The sequence below is a fragment of the Sinohyriopsis cumingii genome, chromosome 6 (genome assembly GCF_028554795.1).
Source record: "Sinohyriopsis cumingii isolate HCF-2022 chromosome 6, ASM2855479v2, whole genome shotgun sequence".
Classification (NCBI taxonomy): Eukaryota; Metazoa; Mollusca; class Bivalvia; order Unionida; family Unionidae; genus Sinohyriopsis; species Sinohyriopsis cumingii.
Genome location: NC_142966.1, coordinates 54,103,930 through 54,124,491, shown reverse-complemented (window position 1 = coordinate 54,124,491; position 20,562 = coordinate 54,103,930). Strand labels below are relative to the sequence as shown.

The window sequence follows — 20,562 nt, the reverse complement described above, 5'->3', positions numbered from 1 at the left end:
AACTGGTTTCTTTGTCTTTTTCCAAATATGATATTATTTTCATTAATGACTCTAGATATCTACAATTTTTCATCTTGCCCAAGCTTTATATATTATATCTGAGTCCCCCCAAAATCAAAATCAGTTTGGGGTGGACAGTTAAAGGTCAGGGTTCGTATTATTGAATACAGAGGTAAGATTGTCCTCCATATATATTTTGTTTTGTGCAAAGAACGATTTGGATAGTAGAGCCTGTTGTAATCAACTAGATATGTTGATTTATATGACAGTGCTGCTAAGTAGATGGAAAGGTTGAAGGTCAGGATCATTGATCTACATATGGATCATTGAACTATATGCTACTGTATGGTTACTTAAAGGTTTTCAGAAACTAGGTTAATCCCATGAGTTGGAACTCTTCTTTCCACTTAGCTCACATGCCCGTGTTGGCACCTCAACTTCCAGGACTATTGAAACCTACAATCTGTCACATTTATAATGTAAGAAGGTGTAAAATCAGAAACACGCAAATTAAAGGAAGTGCATCACGTTGAGTTTCGGGCATGTACTATTTTCTTGCTGTGTGTCAGTAGATACTATGTAAGTAGGGTTTGACAGGTTTTCTTTCATATGTTTACAAAAGATAGACTGAATAATGTGAAAACATCTTGTCTGCTTAAATTTCCTTTGATATAGAGATCCCTTTAAATAATTATTATTCAGGACGCTTTGTTATGATAATTAGTCTTCATGCAAAGAGCACTGTTAATGCGTGTGAAGAATTTATGATATTGGCATCATCGTATATACAAAGCTCAGACACGGTGACTACTGTTCATAAACAAAAGTTGTCGAAAAGATTGAAAACAGAGAAAGCATTATGAATTAAATAGGATTTTGGTGGCTTTTGCAGAGGTGTGTTGTATTTCTCCAGTTCACCTCTCAGTAAGCACTAATCAGATTAAAGTATTTTTAAAAATTGTAGAACTACTAATAGAACAGAACAAGACAAAATGAAAAAGTCATACTCAGGCCATACATACAAAGCATACAAGTGAAGTTCAATCAAAGTTCTATAATATATGAAGTCATCATTGTGTAATCTAACATAGAGGAATAAGGGAGAAAAGAGACAATGAGTGAGATAATGGTTTATTTAGATATTACAAATAAAGAAAAGTGATCAATGATTTCATTGAAGAGGCTTTTTATATGTTTCACTTAATATGTAAATGAGTTGCGAATGGTTGGTATGTGAAATCAGCATAGTTAGCTATCCAGTCTGCTATTCAGTTTCTTATTTGTTCATAATTTTTGCTATCATGCTTACCATGATTCCGTAAATTGCTGAGTTTTTCTGAGTTTTGATGAGACGACAGATCACGTGGTACCGTGATGCAATACTAGCCAGTTCTCGAATACAAATATAAACATTGGCGAGCGAGGCAGACAGGAGGAGACCACATTTGGGTTGCACATTCAAAAGTTGAATCTGCAGTCTGATATAATAGTTTATGTACTGTACTGGTCAGTGCTAAAAGAAATTTTTTTAGGCACAGGCCCCGGGCTGGTGACCTAAATAAACTCAAGCCCTGACTGAAATTCCACAAGCCCGGACAGTTCATACCTGTCAACTCTCAAGTCGGAAGAAAAACCTCCTGATTTTGGGTATTTCCTCATCTACCTCCCGATCTCATAATATCTCTAAATTTTTTGCAGTGAAGTTTCGATTATTACATTATGTCTGTCAATTTTCATTTGTCAGAAGAAAAACCCCAACCCCAAACCATTTATAGATAGATATAATGTATGCAATCCACAGTCTAAACTGCCACACTGCAGACATCATAGTGATATGACTGAAAAATTGTTAAAGCTACATTAAAAATTCAAATCACATGCACACACGTCTAATACCGGCAATGGACGAAATAATTAATATCACACAACAGTTTTTTTCTTTTTTTCTTCTTCAGTAAATAGAACGTGAAGATTAAACATTATTCAAGTAAATTTCAGATGTTTTTAAACAACTACAACAGTACTATAGTAAAAAAAAATTAAAAGAAAAAAATTGTCACCAATTAGTTTAAATGAATGATCACTGTGAAATTTTCAATGCAAACAGAATCTCATCTCCATTTCCGCCAAAGAAACTCGGCCAGTTAACACTGGACATTCCTCTACCATATATGTAAAGTTTAATTACCATGATTAAATTACAAGGAATAAAACAAAATGTACCATGCAGTATATGTGGCCCTAAAGAACTAATTCAGAATAAATATTTTATTCAGCAAATAGTGTTAGATGCATTAAGACTTAAACCTGAAGTCCATGGCATCGTAAGTAACAAGAAAATAGGCATTGTTTATTTGGCAATCAATTCCTAGTGCTTACACATACACACACTGTCGAACATGGTTTCTTTAAAGTATGTCCGAAGGGCAGTTCTTTTCACAAGATCAATGCAAGGATAAAGATTATGTTCATTAGTCACACTGGCTTTATTGTTTGCGTACTTAAGTCAAAACTTTAGCTATTTTGCAATTTAGCCAGAACTGACTAGAATATGCAAAAGGGGCTTATCCTGGGGGAATAATAAGGTGTATCACAGGGAGAAAAGGCAAGTCCCATGGGCGCTCGCACATTGGGTCATGGGAGGGTTAGGTCAATAGTCCCCCCCCCCCAGTTTCAATTGTCAGCCAGTTAATGTGAAACATTGACCTCTTTTCTTTTAATCGCTGCTATTTAAACTGCCCAAGGAATAGTTTTATATCAGTTCCAATCATTACAGATTACCATTTATACATACTACATGTACACAATGCAATTTTTTTAAATTTGTAATATTTATAAGATTACTTAAAATTGTGTTTTCTCGAAACATGACAGGTTTAGAATCTTATTTATAGCAAAGCTTCCATTTGATTAGAATCAAACCTAAATTTCACCTAGGACAGTAGTGATTTGATTTAGATTGTGCCGTGTTAAGGCATGTATGTCAACATGTTGAAAATACATTTACTCATTTCACCAGCGCGATCAAAGTTTCCTCGGGCAAACAATTTTTGTTTCGACAAGCCTGACGGGCACCTCACTTTGAATATAGGATGGGCTGGAACTAAAACCAGAGGGGCCCAGGGTGTCTTTTTTAGCACTGCTGGTGTAGATAAAAGATCTATAAATTGATTGTTGCATTTTGATGTCACTTACTCAGCCTTCTGCCTATTTTCGTAACTCACACGTTTAACACTTTTCCCAGGATTTAAAATGTCCAAAGGTATGTCTGGAACAGCGTCAACTTTTAGTCTAGGCCTAGCATTTACGTATCCTTGAGCTGCCATTTTTTCATGATCCCTCTCGTAACATTCCTTTGAGAAATGTAATGAGCACAGAGTGCTGTATGGTGTTGTTTTGAAATCGACTCGTTTGTAATAATGTATCCATTCTTTCATTATGCCTTTATCTTTCAGAAAAGAAAAAAAAAATATTGTCCACAGGCTTTTCTTAATGTTCTATTACACCCGTACACAATGCAAAACGGTATTGTCTTTTACTCTGGCAACTCCCACTTGGACTGCTGGAGTCGCTACTATGACCTCACATCCAGAAAGTAACCAAATAGGCGCGGAAATTTTGCATACGAGGTCATGGAAATTCAGCTCCTAGAAGATAGGCCAATATTTTAATATTAACATTACGGTCGCAGATGATACTTCAGAATAAGGTTTTCTGCTATAGTACTTTTATTATTATTCTATATTTCCATTGGTTTCTGGTCTTTTTTTAAATTTTTCACTAGTATTTGGTTTTTATTTTCATTCAATGTTGATATCTCAAAATATTTAGTCATATGTAATACTATTTCTTTATCAAGTTCAGTCTAGTCTTCTTGAAGAATTCACACTCAAATATTTTCTATTTAAATGTTTCAGCAGGTAATTTATGGTTTGACATCCTTAATTGCAAGATAGTCAAGTACACTTTATTTGGGATATTTTAAAAAAATATTCTTCCAGTTCCAGTCAGTTGTAATATAATTCATCATTTATCATTTCTATTATCTAGCCATACATTGTATCATCCTACCTTTTGAAGAATTCACTTTATTAGCAATATCAATTTCAATGATTCTTTTATCCACAAATGCCATTATTGATTGCATAGTTCCGGAAGTGATTGTCAATGCTGAATAGCTTCCCTCTCAAGGGAGATAAATCAGTTTCCAAAAAGACTTGTATCTCACATTGTATTACATGGTTACTTAAAGTGTACATCTCACATGGTATTTTATGGTTACTTAAATAGTATATCTTATATGGTATTTTATGGTTACTTAAATTGAATATCTCACATGGTATTTTATGGTTGCTTAAATTGTAATCTCACATGGTATTGTAAGGTTACTTAAAGTGTATAAATCACATGGTATTCTATTCTTGCTGTCATTGAAGGTAAACCTTCACCGTATTTGATCGATTGCAGAAAACCTGATAAGAACCCTTTTTTAATTACTCTCATCAGCTTGTCCAGAAGTATATCCACATCAATAGGAATGAAATGCACATGCTGTGTCCTGATTTCCAGGAAATGTCTTAGGTTTTAATCATGATTACTGATGTGATATTTTCTTGCATTTATTCCCATTTTTTAAATCTTCGTTTATCTTTTCTTTTTTTCAAAAATGTTACCTAGCATTGTATATAAAAACCACATTATTCTAGTACAACCTTGGTATGATATTTGGGAGGATATAGCTGTCACTATGTCTGTTTGCCTCTCTGTCTGAAAACATTTTGATTTCTGGATTACAGCTTTCAAACCATTTGAGGTATATCAGCCAAGTCCAGAGGTTTAATGTATATTTCCACATTCAGTACTTATTACTGTGAAGCATCCTTAGTATATGAAATGAAAGTAGAAAATTGGATACTTCCATAAGCCTCAAAACAAACTATGACAAGCTGTTAATTACTGGCTACACTGAGACTCAGGATCATACACTATTCATTCAAGTGGGGGGAGATTTTTGGGGTCAGTTATTTCACCAGCTAGGGCAAAATGGCATTCATATATCCATTACATAATATCTGCATTACATTCCGGAGATAAGAATCTTTTTAAATCAAAGTAATATGGCAAAATCAAAGTAATATGGCAGTCATTTTGCTTCCTGTTCATGTGGGGTACACTATGTTGGATTAACTCCCCTTCAGAGTATACTGAAGTAGACAAAAACTTTTTAGTTTGTAAAATTCTGACTGACTGAACCATAAAATTATTCATAAAAAACTGCATTGAACTATCTTTATTATAATTTTATTTGAAAAAAAATGCATGAAAAATACTAATAACAGATGTAAGTTAGAGCATGTACAGATATGGATTGCCAAATATATTTTCTCCTAATAAAATTACTACTTTGTGCAGATGTTTCAGTATTTTGTATGGTTGTTTTTTTTTTACTTATTTGTTGAAATACTTGCGCATGAGAATTCGTGAAGTTTACATTGCATCAGAAGAGAGTAGGATGTAAATATAATTGTATCCATGTCAATGACTCAAACGTTTGAGATTAGGAGAATAATTGTATTTACTAATAAAAGAAATGTGGTCAAAATACCAAATTGTTTTGGCTTAACAGAAATTAGGAAGGCAGATATACCGACCAGACTTTTAAAGAAAATTCTAATGTTTTTGCTCACATGGTCATAAAAATGGTCCTTCTTCTGGCATGTAATTGTGCTTGGTCCATCTACAATTGTTTGTACTACATCTTCTCAAAAACTGCATGACCATGGCATGACCATGGTTTTATAGGGACTATCCAGGTATCAGGGCCTTTTAGATTTGTTTGTTGAATGCATTACTGTTTTACAATATGGCCACTGTTGCTAACGAAAACAAAATAACTTTAAACAATACCCAGTCATCAGAATTCGATCTAATATGAAGAAACAGTCCTGGCATAGGTGTCTTTAAGATTTGTTCAGCCAATACTTATTTACCATTATAATTTTATATGGCCACCGTTACTAAAAATTATAAAACTTTTATGACATTTTTTCGAAAACTTCTTGGCACAGTTAATTATCAGATGTAAGTGAAAATTTCCACACGGTGATTTCAGATTTAAATACAAGCTTAAAAGTGAAACTTATAGTATTGCACATAATAGGATAGCATGAGCATGTCAGTCAAATGAATTTAAAAGAAGTTCAGTGCATGCAGATGCAATATTCAGCTGTCCTAACTACCACAGAGCATGCAAAGCAAACACAAAAATTTTGGTTTTCCAATTTCAACATATTTGTCTTAATTGTTGCAGAGCTTCCACATAACTGGATTACAGGAGAAGGTATAATTACTAAGGCATCATGATTATTTTTCAAAGCTTGATTTTTGTCCCAAGTTAATATCCTATTTGTATCCATATTTCTAATTTATATGGTTTGTATCAGAAAAGCTCCACAACTGAATTTTATTAATTAGCAGATGGGTTTTAGGGGCTTTGATTTTTATATATCTGCATTTATACACTTTGCTTTATTAGACAAGCTAAAGAAGATTGTATCGGCATGAAACCGTGTGTATTTCTAGAGGGAAAATGCGATCTTTTTTCACAGTATACTCAACATTATATGGCAAATTCTATATTTTTTCCGCTACCTTCAAGCACAAACAGTAGTTCTAGTCATCTTATTTTGCAGATTTCTTTGGTCATTTTTCCTTTGAGGATAATGTTACTTTGCGAATCTTTACTGATTAGTGATATCATAGTTCATTTTTTTTTTTTGTTAATATAAAAGCTGAAAATTCATAGTTAAGATTTTATACTCAACTTGTAGCAATTAATTTCTGTTTATTTTTAAAGAGATTTTTCACTCCACATCTTTTATGTCTTTTTGTTTTCTCAGCTTGACTTAATGCTATTGTATTCTTCAGTATGGAGTTCATACCAGTAAGGGCCAGTATTGCTTTGGTTGCTACAAATTGTTGAAATATAGTTGAAAATCTGTTTAAGTGAACACTTTACTCTTTTCCAGTAGATGGATATTAACTTGATGATGGTGAACATTTTGAGGTTTTCCCCGTGGCTTAACATTAACTTTTTTATGGTAATTATTTTAAATCATTCATTGTTTACATAGGATTCAGCCTGTTCTCACTTTAATTTTGTGACATTGTTTTTCCTACAGAAATATGTCGTCTAGAGTGTATGCATGGTTACTGCAAAAATCAGAAGTGCAACTGTGAGGAGGGTTGGGGTGGAGCTCTCTGTGATCAGCTGAAATGTGACACTCGCTGTGATGGAGTGCGTGGATACTGTAACAATGGTACATGTGAATGCCGCAAAGGATGGAATGGCAAACACTGCAGCATGGGTAAGAAATATGGTTTATTTTCCTAACGCTGTTTACGTAAATTGATAGGACTATGGGGTCATACCCAGGGTCAATGGTTAGGGCATTGGTCTTGTGACCAGAAGAGTATGGGTGTAGTTTCCACCATTTGGTTAGCCCATATTAGCTACCTTTGTGTGTTCTTGGGCAAGGCTACTTTACTCTTCATGCCTAGGCACACTTGACCATTCAGAGCTTCATGCCTAGGCACACTTGACCATTCAGAGCTTCATGCCTAGGCACACTTGACCATTCAGAGCTTCATGCCTAGGCACACTCGACCATTCAGAGGTTCATGCCTAGGCACACTTGACCATTCAGAGCTTCATGCCTAGGCACACTTAACCATTCAGCGCTTCATGTCTAGGCACACTTGACCATTCAGAACTTCATACCTATGTTTGACCATTCAGAGCTTCATGCCTAGGCACACTTGACCATTCAGAGCTTCATGCCTAGGCACACTTGACCAGTCAGAGCTTCATGCCTAGGCACACTTGACCATTCAGAGCATTGCTGTGCCACAAGATACCAAGACCAAACAAACTTAAACTTAATTATGTTAAGACAATTATGTTTGATAAATTTGCATGCTTTTGTAGAGATTTTATGAAATTGGAGCCGGATCTACATCATGGCTAGTCGATAAGTCATGTACCATAGATTGTTAGCTCCGACTTAATGGTCATCACTAGAGAAAGTAAAACAATAGAAGCATGTTAGTGATGCGAATTAAAGTTCTTGCATTTACTGTTTGTGATGTGACATTTAAAGTGATGTTTGGTTAGGAAGACTGTACATGAATAAATCACGACCAAGAAATTCAGCCATTCAAGTCAGAATGACCTATGCCTAATTTAAAAAACTTTGCGAACTGTGACCACAAGAAATCTTTCGTTTCAAAATTGGTCACTTGATTACTGGCAAAGAATATTCCAAAAATCAAATACAGTAAAACCTCTTATGAAAGACCGCCCCTTCTGCCAAAAAGTGGTCTCTCAAGACAGGCGGTCTCTCATAGCAGGTGTGTACAAAAAGACCATTTTCCAAGGTCCCATTTCAGAACAATTTAAAGAAAAATAACTACACTCCCTGTACATATATTCTATTCTTTATTAATAGGTATTACTAAAATATCGTATGCATTCATCTAAAACAAAATTATATAGCAATAAAGATATACTTCCAAATTAAACATGAGATCACATTTTTATCTGGAGATCACATATTTTAGCATATGAAATCATTTCTGATGTACTCCTTTTCTTTTATAACAACCTAATTTGTTTTACTGATGTTCAAACCGCTTTTATTTTGCAAGTGTTCTGCTCTTTTTAACTTCTTTCATTTACAATAATTATTTTCTCCAGCCTTAAAATTTGTCTCTTTTTAGTTGGAGGTTCATCCATTATTATTACAGTTCTAGGTATTAACATTGTTAGTGCTCAGTTTTAATATCGAACGCAAAGATGGTTTTGAATGGGCCTTGGGAAAATATGAAAAATCTATACATGTACATTGCATGTCTAACAATTAGTGAAATAAAAAGAAACACTTATCTTATTCAGAAACGGAACCATTTACTCAGAGACAAAAGTCAACGGCTTCATTCAAGGAAGACATAGAGTGATTAACTCTATAAACAAAGTGTGTAACCCGGTCGCACCAACATCTTTGTGATTGGGATGTAAACACTTAACATCGGGAAAAGAAACAACAAACATCACAAGTCTTGAACGCTATAATTGAATCCCACAAACAATTCTTTCTTGCTGACCTTATTCACCCACAGGCAATATGGATAACTTTAAAGACAAACAATATACACGACCACTATGTCAGTATCAGCACTACAGTGGCAATTCGTGACATGTACATCAGCCAGGTTTACAGACTAGCATATATCACCAGTAGCCACAATCCTTTTTTTTAAATTTATTTTTTTATATTTTTTTATGTTTGTTTCTGATCATAACAATCATTACTAATCAAGCAGTCATTATAACAAATGATTACATATAGGTGAGTGGTGTCTATGTTCTCATGATACTGTCTTTCAAACAGGTGCTGGGTCTTACTCATACATATGATCTACGTTAAGGCCAGGAAGCAGGCTAAGTGCAGGAATAATTAGTATTGATCCCTGTGTTGATCTCCCCTATACAAATAGCAGCAGGGAGCATACAAAGCAGGGAACCAGACTAGGGTTGAATCTGCATGTACTTTAGTCTGGTTTACAACAGAAGCTATAAAAGACTATATGCATACCTACAAAATTTCAGATATCAGTAGCCAGCCTTTTTTTTTTTTTTTTAGAATGGTATGAGTGGTCATTTTTACAGGGATTAAATAAAGGTCGGTGGTGTTATCCTCGTTTCTGCAATGCGGTTGTTCATAGCAGTGTCGAAATTCATATTTTGCCAAGACATCATGGTTGCTGATCGCGTTCAGCAGGTAGTCGCTCACAATTTATAATAAAATTGCTCCATGCATTACGATTGTGATCAGAAATGAGAGGTCCCTAGACATTACACAAGCCATGGAATAATCTAGCAGTGTCTATAGACCTGATGGTCCCTCTGACATGACACAAGCTGTGGGGTAAGCTGGCAGTGTCTGTGGACTTAATAATCCCTTGACATAACACAAGCCATGGAGTAAAGCTGGCAATGTCTGTGGACTTGATGGTCCCTTGACATGACACAAGCCGTGGAGTAAGCTGGCAGTGTCTTTGGACTTGATGGTCCCTTGACATGACATGATTCTAGGAGTAAGTTGGCAGTATATATGGACTTGATGGTCCCTTGACATAACACAAGCCACCGAGTAAGCTGGCAGTGTATGTGAACTTGATGGTCCTTGGACATAATGAAACATGCTAGTCAGCAGATTAATGGTCTCCAATACACAGTATTATCTGAGTGTAGGGTTAGCCAAATATCTTTTTAAATGTAAACACAATAGACATTTCTTGAGCTTTTGCCTTTGGCAGAACTGTGGAAAGTTCCTTAAAATCTGCATTGATTTATTTAAAAATAAAGTACAGTTATTGAAATTTTGTTTTTCTTATTTAGATGTAGTGTTTTTTTGATTGCAAGCTGACTGCTTATTATTATAAACAATATTGGGTTGTGCAAAGTCATTTGCCAGTATTGTATGATAATATTTAAAACCAGTCTTTAAAAATTGGCCAGCGCACATGCGTGGATGTGAGGGATATTGTCTGTATCAGCACAAATTGGTAGCAGCCCCACCCCCACCTTCCCATCTCATTTATTTTCCTCTCTCCATTACATCCTCCCCTGGCAGTTTAGCAAATTTATAGCCTCCCATGCCATCTTGTGCCCTCATTAAGGTCACATTCAATGTTTATTAACCATGTCACTCATAATTTGTTGAATGAGAGGCATAATTGCTTCTATTGCAGATGGGTGTCATAATGACTGCAGCAACAATGGAGCCTGTCAGAAGTTACAGGATGGATGGATATGTTCCTGTAGGGATGGATGGAAGGGGACTTCCTGTGATGTTCCTATGGAAACACAGTGCCAGGACCACACTGATAATGATGGAGGTATGCAAGTTTTATTGAGTATAATAGTATCTTATAGTGAAATAGTTATTTTATTTGCATTTGTGTGTGTGTGTGTGTGTGTGTGTGAGAGAGAGAGAGAGAGAGAGAGAGAGAGAGAGAGAGTTGTTAGTTGATGCATTAGGTTTGAAATTTCTTTAAAATATTATAATTGATTTAGACATGTACAATGCCATAACCTACTATGTTAACATTGTATGTATGCTGAGGACACATTGAAATATATTTAGCATTGTAATGTAAGGTGTGGTTATTTATAGATTAAAGTCATTAGATGATCAGCTTTGTTATACAATGTCGGTAACTCTTGTTACTCTGCAGAAGCTGTGTCACTATTTGCATATAGTTACAAAAATGCTAATATAATTGTGGATATGTTTTGTTGAGTGTGGAAAATCCTATTTAACACAGCGTTAAATGGTATGATGAATATAATTTGATCAGTCACTTAATGCAGTATGGTCATATGATATAATTTGATCAGTCACTTAACGCTGTGGAGTCATGTGATATAATTTGATCAGTCAGTTAACACTGTGGGGTCATATGATATAATTTGATCAGTCACTAAACGCTGTGTGGTCATATGATATAATTTGATCAGTCACTAAACGCTGTGTGGTCGTATGATATAATTTGATCAGTCACTAAACGCTGTGTGGTCATATGATATAATTTGATCAGTCACTAAACACTGTGTGGTCGTATGATATAATTTGATCAGTCACTTAATGCTGTGGGATCATATGATATAATTTGATCAGTCACTAAACGCTGTGTGGTCATATGATATAATTTGATCAGTCACTAAACACTGTGTGGTCATATGATATAATTTGATCAGTCAGTTAACACTGTGGGGTCATATGATATAATTTGATCAGTCACTAAACGCTGTGTGGTCATATATAATTTGATCAGTCACTAAACGCTGTGGGGTCATATGATATAATTTGATCAGTCACTTAACGCTGTGGGGTCATATATAATTTGATCAATACAGTCACTTTACACAGTGTGAAGTCATATGACAATATAATTTGATCACAGCCACATAACACAGTGTAAAGACATGTGATGATATAAAATGATAACACTCACTTAAAGCATTAATTTGCTGACATTATTTGAATTTGTGTTTGTTTAAAACAACAGTTTTTGTAAGAAAATAAAACCATTTCATAATCCATCAGTTGTTTATAAACCTGCTATCTGGGAAGGTAGATTTAACAAATGTGTCAAAGTTGACAGTACAACAAAAATACAATAGCTGTGTGCTCAGGGCCTGTTAAATATACTCTGGCTTCCTGCTTTATCTGAAAACTAGCTGTCTATGGGGCCTGTTGATCTTGTACAATAATGCATCAAACATTTCAGGACAAGTAGGTTTTAGGTGGGGCAATTTAAATCTTAATCAGGGCAAATAGATTTTCATTTTGGCAATAGAATCTTCAATCAGTATATGTCAGTTTTATGTGGAAGAATTGAATCTACAATCAGGGCAAGCAGATTGTACATGGGGCAAGTGAATCATCAATCACGGCAGTGTGGCAATTTAATCTTCAATCAAGGCAAACAAATTTTACTTGGGGCAAGTGAATTGTCAATCAGGGCTCTGTAGCAATTTCATCTTAAATCAAGGCAGGTTTTACACTGGGTAAATTAAATCTTTATTTGGGGCAAGTAGGTTTTACTTGGGCCACTTGAATCTTGAAAAGCTACAAGCTACTTATCCCTGTCCCACTTGTGAGAATTTGTGTTCCAGATCATTGATTAATATGATTTCTCTAGAGCCTTTGACACAAACTGTTACAGATTCAATTTTTTCTATGCTCATCAACTAAATGAAACAGTTTCTGTTGGTTATTACTAGTAAATACATTTGCTGTTATTACCAACTATAGCTACCAGACAGGTAATATAATTGTTAGCTACTATTTTTAATTTTAATGTTACCAACTAAAGCTACTAGATGTAATCTGAATGTTACCAGATCCAACTTAAGCTAACAAATATAATTTAAATGTTACCTGTTACTGTAGTTGCCAGACAGGTAATTTCATTTTTGCCAACTATAGCTACCGGATGTAATTTAAATGCTACCAGCTAAAGCTACAAGACAGGCAATTTCATTGTTACAAACTATAGCTACCAGGCAGGTAATTTATTTGTTACCAACGAAAACTACCAGACAGGTAATTTCAATGTTACCAGCCAAAGCTACAAGATGTAATTTCAATGTTACCAGCTAAAGCTACCAGATGTAATTTCAAAGTTACCAACTAAAGCTAATTTAAGCATTCACAGTACGATGCCAGATGTTTTACTCTTCATCATCTACATGTGTGGATGTCTTGAGAATGCCCATTTCAATCTCAGATTGATTATCATGTATCAGTGTGCTAAAGTCAACTAGTCCATTAAGTGACTTATGTTTTTCAGATGGTCTTAGTGACTGTTTAGACCCAGACTGTTGTACTAACATTGCCTGTAAAGATAACATGTACTGTCGCACCTCCCCTGATCCTGCCGAAATCCTCCTTCGCAAGCAACCTCCCAGCACAACGGCTTCGTTCTATGAGAAAATGCGGTTTCTTATTGAAGATAACAGTGTGCAGAAGGATACATCAAAGAATGCCTTCAATGAAAGGTATCATAGTTCACTGCTAGAAGAAACCTTGCTGGTCAGCTTTGTGTGCTATCATTTATCCAATAGAAATGTGTAGAGTTAGAACGATTTTGTCTTGTTTATCGATTAATACTCAAGTAGAAAACTATTGCTTGCATAAATAGGATTTTATAAGGGTCTAAGTAGTTTTAGGCTATTTCATGTTACTGCTTGCATAAATAGGATTTTATAAGGGTCTAAGTAGTTGTAGGCTATTTCATGTTACTGCATTGCATAAATAGGATTTTATAAGGGTCTAAGTAGTTGTAGGCTATTTCATGTTACTGCATTGCATAAATAGGATTTTATAAGGGTCTAAGTAGTTTTAGGCTATTTCATGTTACTGCTTGCATAAATAGGATTTTATAAGGGTCTAAGTAGTTGTAGGCTATTTCATGTTACTGCTTGCATAAATAGGATTTTATAAGGGTCTAAGTAGTTGTAGGCTATTTCATGTTACTGCTTGTATAAATAGGATTTTATAAGGGTCTAAGTAGTTGTAGGCTATTTCATGTTACTGCTTGCATAAATAGGATTTTATAAGGGTCTAAGTAGTTGTAGGCTATTTCATGTTACTGCATTGCATGAATAGGATTTTATAAGGGTCTAAGTAGTTGTAGGCTATTTCATGTTACTGCATTGCATAAATAGGATTTTATAAGGGTCTAAATAGTTGTAGGCTATTTCATGTTACTGCATTGCAGTTTCACATATTTGCAAATTCTGAATCTAGCACCACTTTTCATCCAGTATTATGTTTCTCAGAACCTTAAAAGAAAAACACATCATGTCAAACTAATTTTGGAAAAACCTAGCAATGCATTTCATTCATGGAGTGAAAATTTTGGCAAGTTTGCTTTCTTCAAAAATTAGTTTTGAGGTACCTCATAATAATAGTAAGCATCAGTTTTCCTGAATGCAGTACATACTTTAGATAAAACAACCAGTTATCATTTAGGCCAAATTGAATTGAAATAAAACGACTTTCTTTCCTCTTCCTCAACATCAGACTCTTTGACATGAACTATCAATCCAAGTCATTGTCTTGCCATGCAAATTCTAGAATTATTTTGGGGATAATACAGCACAAGTCCCAGTATCCCATAGTCACAATGAAGTCCAGTATCCCATAGTCATATTGAAATCCATTATCCCATAGTCACATTGAAATCCAGTATCCCATAGTCACATTGAAGTCCAGTATCCCATAGTCACAATGAAGTCCAGTATTCCATAGTCATATTGAAATCCAGTATCCCATAGTCACATTGAAATCCAGTACCCCATATTCACATTGAAGTCTAGTATCCCATAGTCACATTGAAGACCATGTAATAAAATATTGATTTTCTCACTTTCAGCCAAGTGTCAGTGATTCGGGGAAGAGTCATCACCAAGGATGGGACACCATTAATTGGTGTTAAGGTTGATGTAGTTCGTCAACCCTTGTATGGTTTTACCTTAACAAGAGAACAAGGAGTGTAAGTACAAGAATAAGATCCATGCCCTGGGGTAGCTAATGCAAATGGAGTTATTTCCCCTGAATGAGAGATCCCATTTGAAAATGTTTTCATAAAGTAAATTGCATACAGCTTGTTAATTGATCTTGCTGTATTTTCTAGAACTATACTGTATTTGCTCACTTATAAATCTTGTCAAACTGCAAACAACAAAGATCCTGGTCCAGATCAGGGTCTTTGTTATTTTTACTATTGATTAATCCAAAGAAACTGCACAGACCAGATTTACTGGCATATAATGCACCAGCCAATCTGGGTCTGTGCAGTTTGCCGTTGGACTGTACTTAAAGTGAGTATATATGGTAGATTTTGTTTCTTTCATTCAATCAGTGATATAACAACCATTTTGATGGGGATTAGTCTCGCAGGATTTCCAATGTAAGTTATAAAACTATCTGAAAGATTATCCAAGAGAAATTCGTGTGATGTAAGAGACATTCATGCATTATCTTGTTGATATAAAGAAAAATACATCTAATATTCCTCAAACTATCTGCAAATTATGTTATTTCTTTTTCAATAAACATGAAAATCATTTAAGTTGACCGCTCCGGTGGCCTAGTGGTTAGAGTGTCCGCCTCGGATGCGGGAGGTCGTGGGTTCGATCCCCGGCCGAGTCATACCAGAGACTTAAAAAATGGTACTAACAGCTGCCTCGCTTGGCGTTCAGCATTAAGAGGTTAGTGTTAGGACTGGTTGACCTGGTGTCAGGATAATGTGACTGGGTGGGACATCATGCTACATGTCTGCGGCATGATGCCCCAGTGCTAGACATTAGTATAAATTGCCACATTGCAGACATCGTAGCGATATGACTGACAAATTGTTAAAGCTATGTTAAAAATCAAATCACAAATCACATTTAAGTTGATCATATTTCTGATACAATAAGAGGAAAAGGAGGAAAAGAAAGGCCATTTTTTTCTCATTAGTTGTTTCATTCAAATTCAACTTTTAAAAATTCATACTGAGTGCAATGCATTTTTTCTTTCATTGAACTGAAAAGAATTACATTTTTTTAGGTTTGATATTCTTGTGAATGGTGGAGGTTCTGTGACATTGGAATTCACAAGACAACCATTCCTCACCAAAAAAATGAGTGTTTTGGTGCCATGGAATCAGATCATCACCATGGAGACTGTTACAATGGTATTAAAGACCCAAGATGAAGGCAGACCTGACCCTACAATGTGTGGCATTACACATGAACACTATCTGCTCCAACCAGTGGTTCTATCAACATGGCAGCATACCCAGCTTGGAGCTTGTCCAGATAAAAGCACAATTATTCCAGAGTCACAGGTACTTGGAGATCCTCAGAAAAATAGTATATTTCTTGCCACATTTTGTGCGATAATTTTATTTGGCTTAGATATAGCTGAGGCCATGAGTGGTTTAAGGTTGATGCTAAAATTTCAATATGGTGTACACACTAATATATATGAAACTTGAAGAGGAGCAGAAATGCATCATTGTTTTTTGGTCAGATGTCTGTGCATTTATCATGTCATGTCTTGCAAAGTAAATGTAGGACAAGCTGAGCAGTATGTAGCAACATTTAAAAATAGGATATTACCCATAGTGAAGTAGTCACGGAAGTTAGTACTCGTGTTGCGTGCCTGAAATTAACTAAATAATAATACTGTACTCTGTTGATATCTCAAATGTCAGTCACTTTAACGATTTTCTGGATTCTATTGTAATACATTCTACTATTTTTTTTTCTTTAAACAATGTAACTGAAATCTCTTAATCAGAAATTTGGACCCAATTTGTTTCAAGGTTTTCAAGTTCTTGGTTGCTTTCTTGGCATTGAAAAGCAAAATATTAAAATTACTCAACAAGTTTAATAAGTTCCATATGAAATAGGCACAATATCTTTATCCTTTTAGGTCGATGCTAGAACATGATTTTAGGTGTCAACCATAGCCTTTTATGCCATTGTTAGAACATGATTTTAGGTGTCAACCTTAGCCTTTTATGCCATTGTTAGAACATGATTTATGCCATTGTTAGAACATGATTTTAGGTGTCAACCTTAGCCTTTTATGCCATTGTTAGAACATGATTTATGCCATTGTTAGAACATGATTTTAGGTGTCACCCTTAGCCTTTTATGCCATTGTTAGAACATGATTTTAGGTGTAAACAATGGTCATTCTGAACTGCCCTCTGTCCTGTGTACACTATTATGTCATAATTTTACTTACTGTAACAATGAATCGGTATCCTATCACTAATAGCAATGTAAGCAATAGATTTTGGACAATTGAAATTAAATGATTTCTTTAATTGTTCTTTAAAATATACAAGAATAACATTGAAGATTCAAAATGTTAAGGCCTTTCATAGATGTTGAAAAATGTTGTCAGATGTTATTTTTAGCAAATTGCATTTCATAAGGATTTTTTGTGTGCACATTTTGCCAAATGTTTGTGTGTGACAGTTTGGGAGATATTATTAAATCACTTCGAAGTCACTTACATACAGTTGGATTTATTCAACTTGCATCAGAAAAAAAGATGAAGCTATTCTTGTTGCATTTAAATGGCATGGTACTTTAACTTTTCATTCTCCTGCTAAAATGATGTTTACTTTTATGAACTTTTAGACATCTCAGACAGTATGACCTTTACTTGTCATACATTTGATGAATTGTTAAAAGTGATAAAATATAGTAAAATAGTTTCTTTCGTATTTAATGTATTGCACAGTTTATGTAACGGATAACATCTTGACCTGATATTTGGCGTGTTTTATTGAAAATATGAAATAATTTCAGAAAATGTCAAATCATTGATACGTTTTTAAAGACTTAAATTTTTTTTCCCTCTGACATTTAAGGTATTACAGGAGAGTATTCAAATCCCAGGGACAGAGGTTCATTTAGTATATCACAGCAGTGAAACAATTGGCTACAAGTCAATTGTTCTGATCCAGATTACTCCACAGACAATTCCTCCAGCCCTGATACTGGTGCACCTCCAAGTCTCAGTAGAAGGCATCCGCTTTGATAGGACTTTCGAAGCAGATCCAGGTCTGAAGTACACGTTTGCTTGGGACCGCAGAAATGCTTACCGTCAGAAAGTCTATGGCATTGTTCCAGCCAGAGGTAAGACGCTATTTGTGTCCCTAGTGTGATAAAAGGTCACTATTTTCAACTCTTATCACTTCGTTTATGTTTTCAGGTGGTGTTGTTCTTTGTCAAATGTTTTTAAGTTCATGATGGTAAGAAGATGCTAGGAACTTGTGACACATTTTAAAAGGCTTCGTTATTTTGTGAGGAGTTGTTATGGCTTTGTGTTTAGCATGCTTGACATGACATCTAAATGGTGCAGGTTCAAATCCTAATCAGATCAGCCTGGAATGGCTGCTCAGGTATGTCCTTATGCTAGGTACTTTCCTCCAGTTGTCTTGGCATGAAATAACCTGGTTGTGTTGCTGTGCCAGAAAACACAAATGCCCAAACTGATTTGGCCAAGGGAGTGGGTGACATCTAATACATCGATAGATTTCTATTTTAATTTTGTTTTCATGGCTCTCTGTTGAGTCCAAAATGTTTGTAAAGCATAGAAAGTGTTGCAATAGTTTCACAGATGTTGCCTGTAATTTAAACTGTTCAATACTAAATCAACAATAATGAGTTATTAAATCTACCCCCATATGTGCAACAATGAGGCAAGATTCATATTGTGGAGTTATGAAAATGGTTCTGGTGACTGCGGTGTCTGGTCTAGAAATTACACCATCATGTATAATTTCTGTATTCTTTAAAGTCATAAAATTTTAAATTCTTGATGCAGATGCAGTGGGAGAATTGATGCTCACGTTGGGTGAACTGCAAATGCTAGAAAGGCAATAATGAATTTAAAAGGGGTGTAATATAACAATGCCCTACTGTTTCTTTTTGCAGTGAATGTTGGTTATCAGTACACAGGGTGTGACTTCATTTTCTGGGAGGCTCGTAGCACCACGATGACAGGGTTTGATTTGACATCCTCTGAGATCGGTGCCTGGAATCTGGACCTTCATCACACCTATAATTTCCAGGAAGGTTGGTCTCCTGTAGGATCACATGTACAATTTCTGTATTTTGTAAATTATTTTACTTGTGTTTTATGCATTTAGGTTATGATTTATGTGTTGGAATTAACAGTACACTCTGATGTTTGCATATGTTTGACATGTAAAAATTGAACTCATTAGTTTAAAATGGTAGCTTAAATTAATAACAACTATATAAAATATATTTTTTTTTATTACATATTTTCCAAAATTAAGCAGTCAATAAATAAAATGAGATTAAATTGGGCTGAAGCAATTACACACAATTATTCGCAAAACCAGAGTGCTGTCCATGCTTGAGATCAGGTTTAAGCCTAAATTAGTTAACATTTCTCTGGCTACTTATTTAAAATTTACTAAAATTCTGAGTGAGTGAATTTGTGGAAAATCATTTAACTCATGTTCCACTTTCCTCTTCATCAGAGTAATCTGTGGACGAAATTATCGATGCCTTTGATATGTAACATCCAATTTTGTTCAGTGTAGGTTCTTTATGGGGCTGAAAATCACACGTTTTAGGTTGGTGTGATTCTAAAGGTCGAAATCATGGAAGGATAAGCGTCATAATGCCAAACTTTTCACCGATTTGGTTTTTCCATTCTTTGACGAGTTTGAAAATGTATACATGTTTGATGGTGATGGCACTTTATTTTTATAGGAGTGGCTTCATAGGTGTAAGGGTACAGCCTTACTTGCAGCCATAATGAAAAACTGCTTAGTGCTTCCTTAATGAGTATTTATATACTGTTCAGGCTGGCTTCATAGGATTTTAATTTCATTTTAGAAATTGATGGTTATAACTCTTATTCCTGAATTAGAATTTTCCTTGTCCAGCATGCTCATGAAATATGCCCCCCTCTCGCTTCCTAAATATGGATCATTAGTAAACTGCAGTTTTCAGGATGCACACTATTGTTACTGCAAAGAACGGAAAGAGCATCTGAGATGCAGAAATATGGCTCATTATCACCCCAGTATTTCTGATTTCAGCCTTGTAATATCACTGACCTTTGTGAAAGAAAAAAGTATAAAAAGTTTTGCTGTATATTCTTCCAGTATACTAACAAAGTTTTGCTGTACATTTTTCCAGTATGCAAACAAATTGATCAGGTTTACTGACATTTTACATAATAAGGCAGCAGTGTAATCATGTCTTTGAGAGGATGCACTCTCCATTAAACTTTATAAATCCCTTCAAGTCATTAGCAGTCAGTTGTAATACAGGACTAGTGAAGAGTGGAAAAAAGTATATGGTTTGTATGTAGCAGTTTGAAATATCACTGTTAATACGAACATAATTACATTCATTTATGATTATAATTGTACAGTATA

General features: G+C 35.0%; 1 protein-coding gene across 9 annotated transcripts in view; it reads left to right on the top strand.

Annotated features, from left to right (window-relative positions):
- Nucleotides 1–20,562, top strand: part of LOC149796957 (teneurin-m-like) — a 432,723-nt gene that overhangs the window by 382,577 nt on the left and 29,584 nt on the right. For all 9 annotated transcript variants that reach the window (XM_089961631.1, XM_089961633.1, XM_089961632.1 and 6 more), the window contains 7 exons: nt 7,182–7,367; nt 10,813–10,959; nt 13,420–13,627; nt 15,007–15,126; nt 16,188–16,467; nt 18,010–18,277; nt 19,079–19,219. In XM_089961631.1, coding sequence (XP_089817757.1) covers nt 7,182–7,367; nt 10,813–10,959; nt 13,420–13,627; nt 15,007–15,126; nt 16,188–16,467; nt 18,010–18,277; nt 19,079–19,219 — 1,350 coding nt within the window. The remainder of the gene's footprint in view (nt 1–7,181; nt 7,368–10,812; nt 10,960–13,419; nt 13,628–15,006; nt 15,127–16,187; nt 16,468–18,009; nt 18,278–19,078; nt 19,220–20,562) is intronic.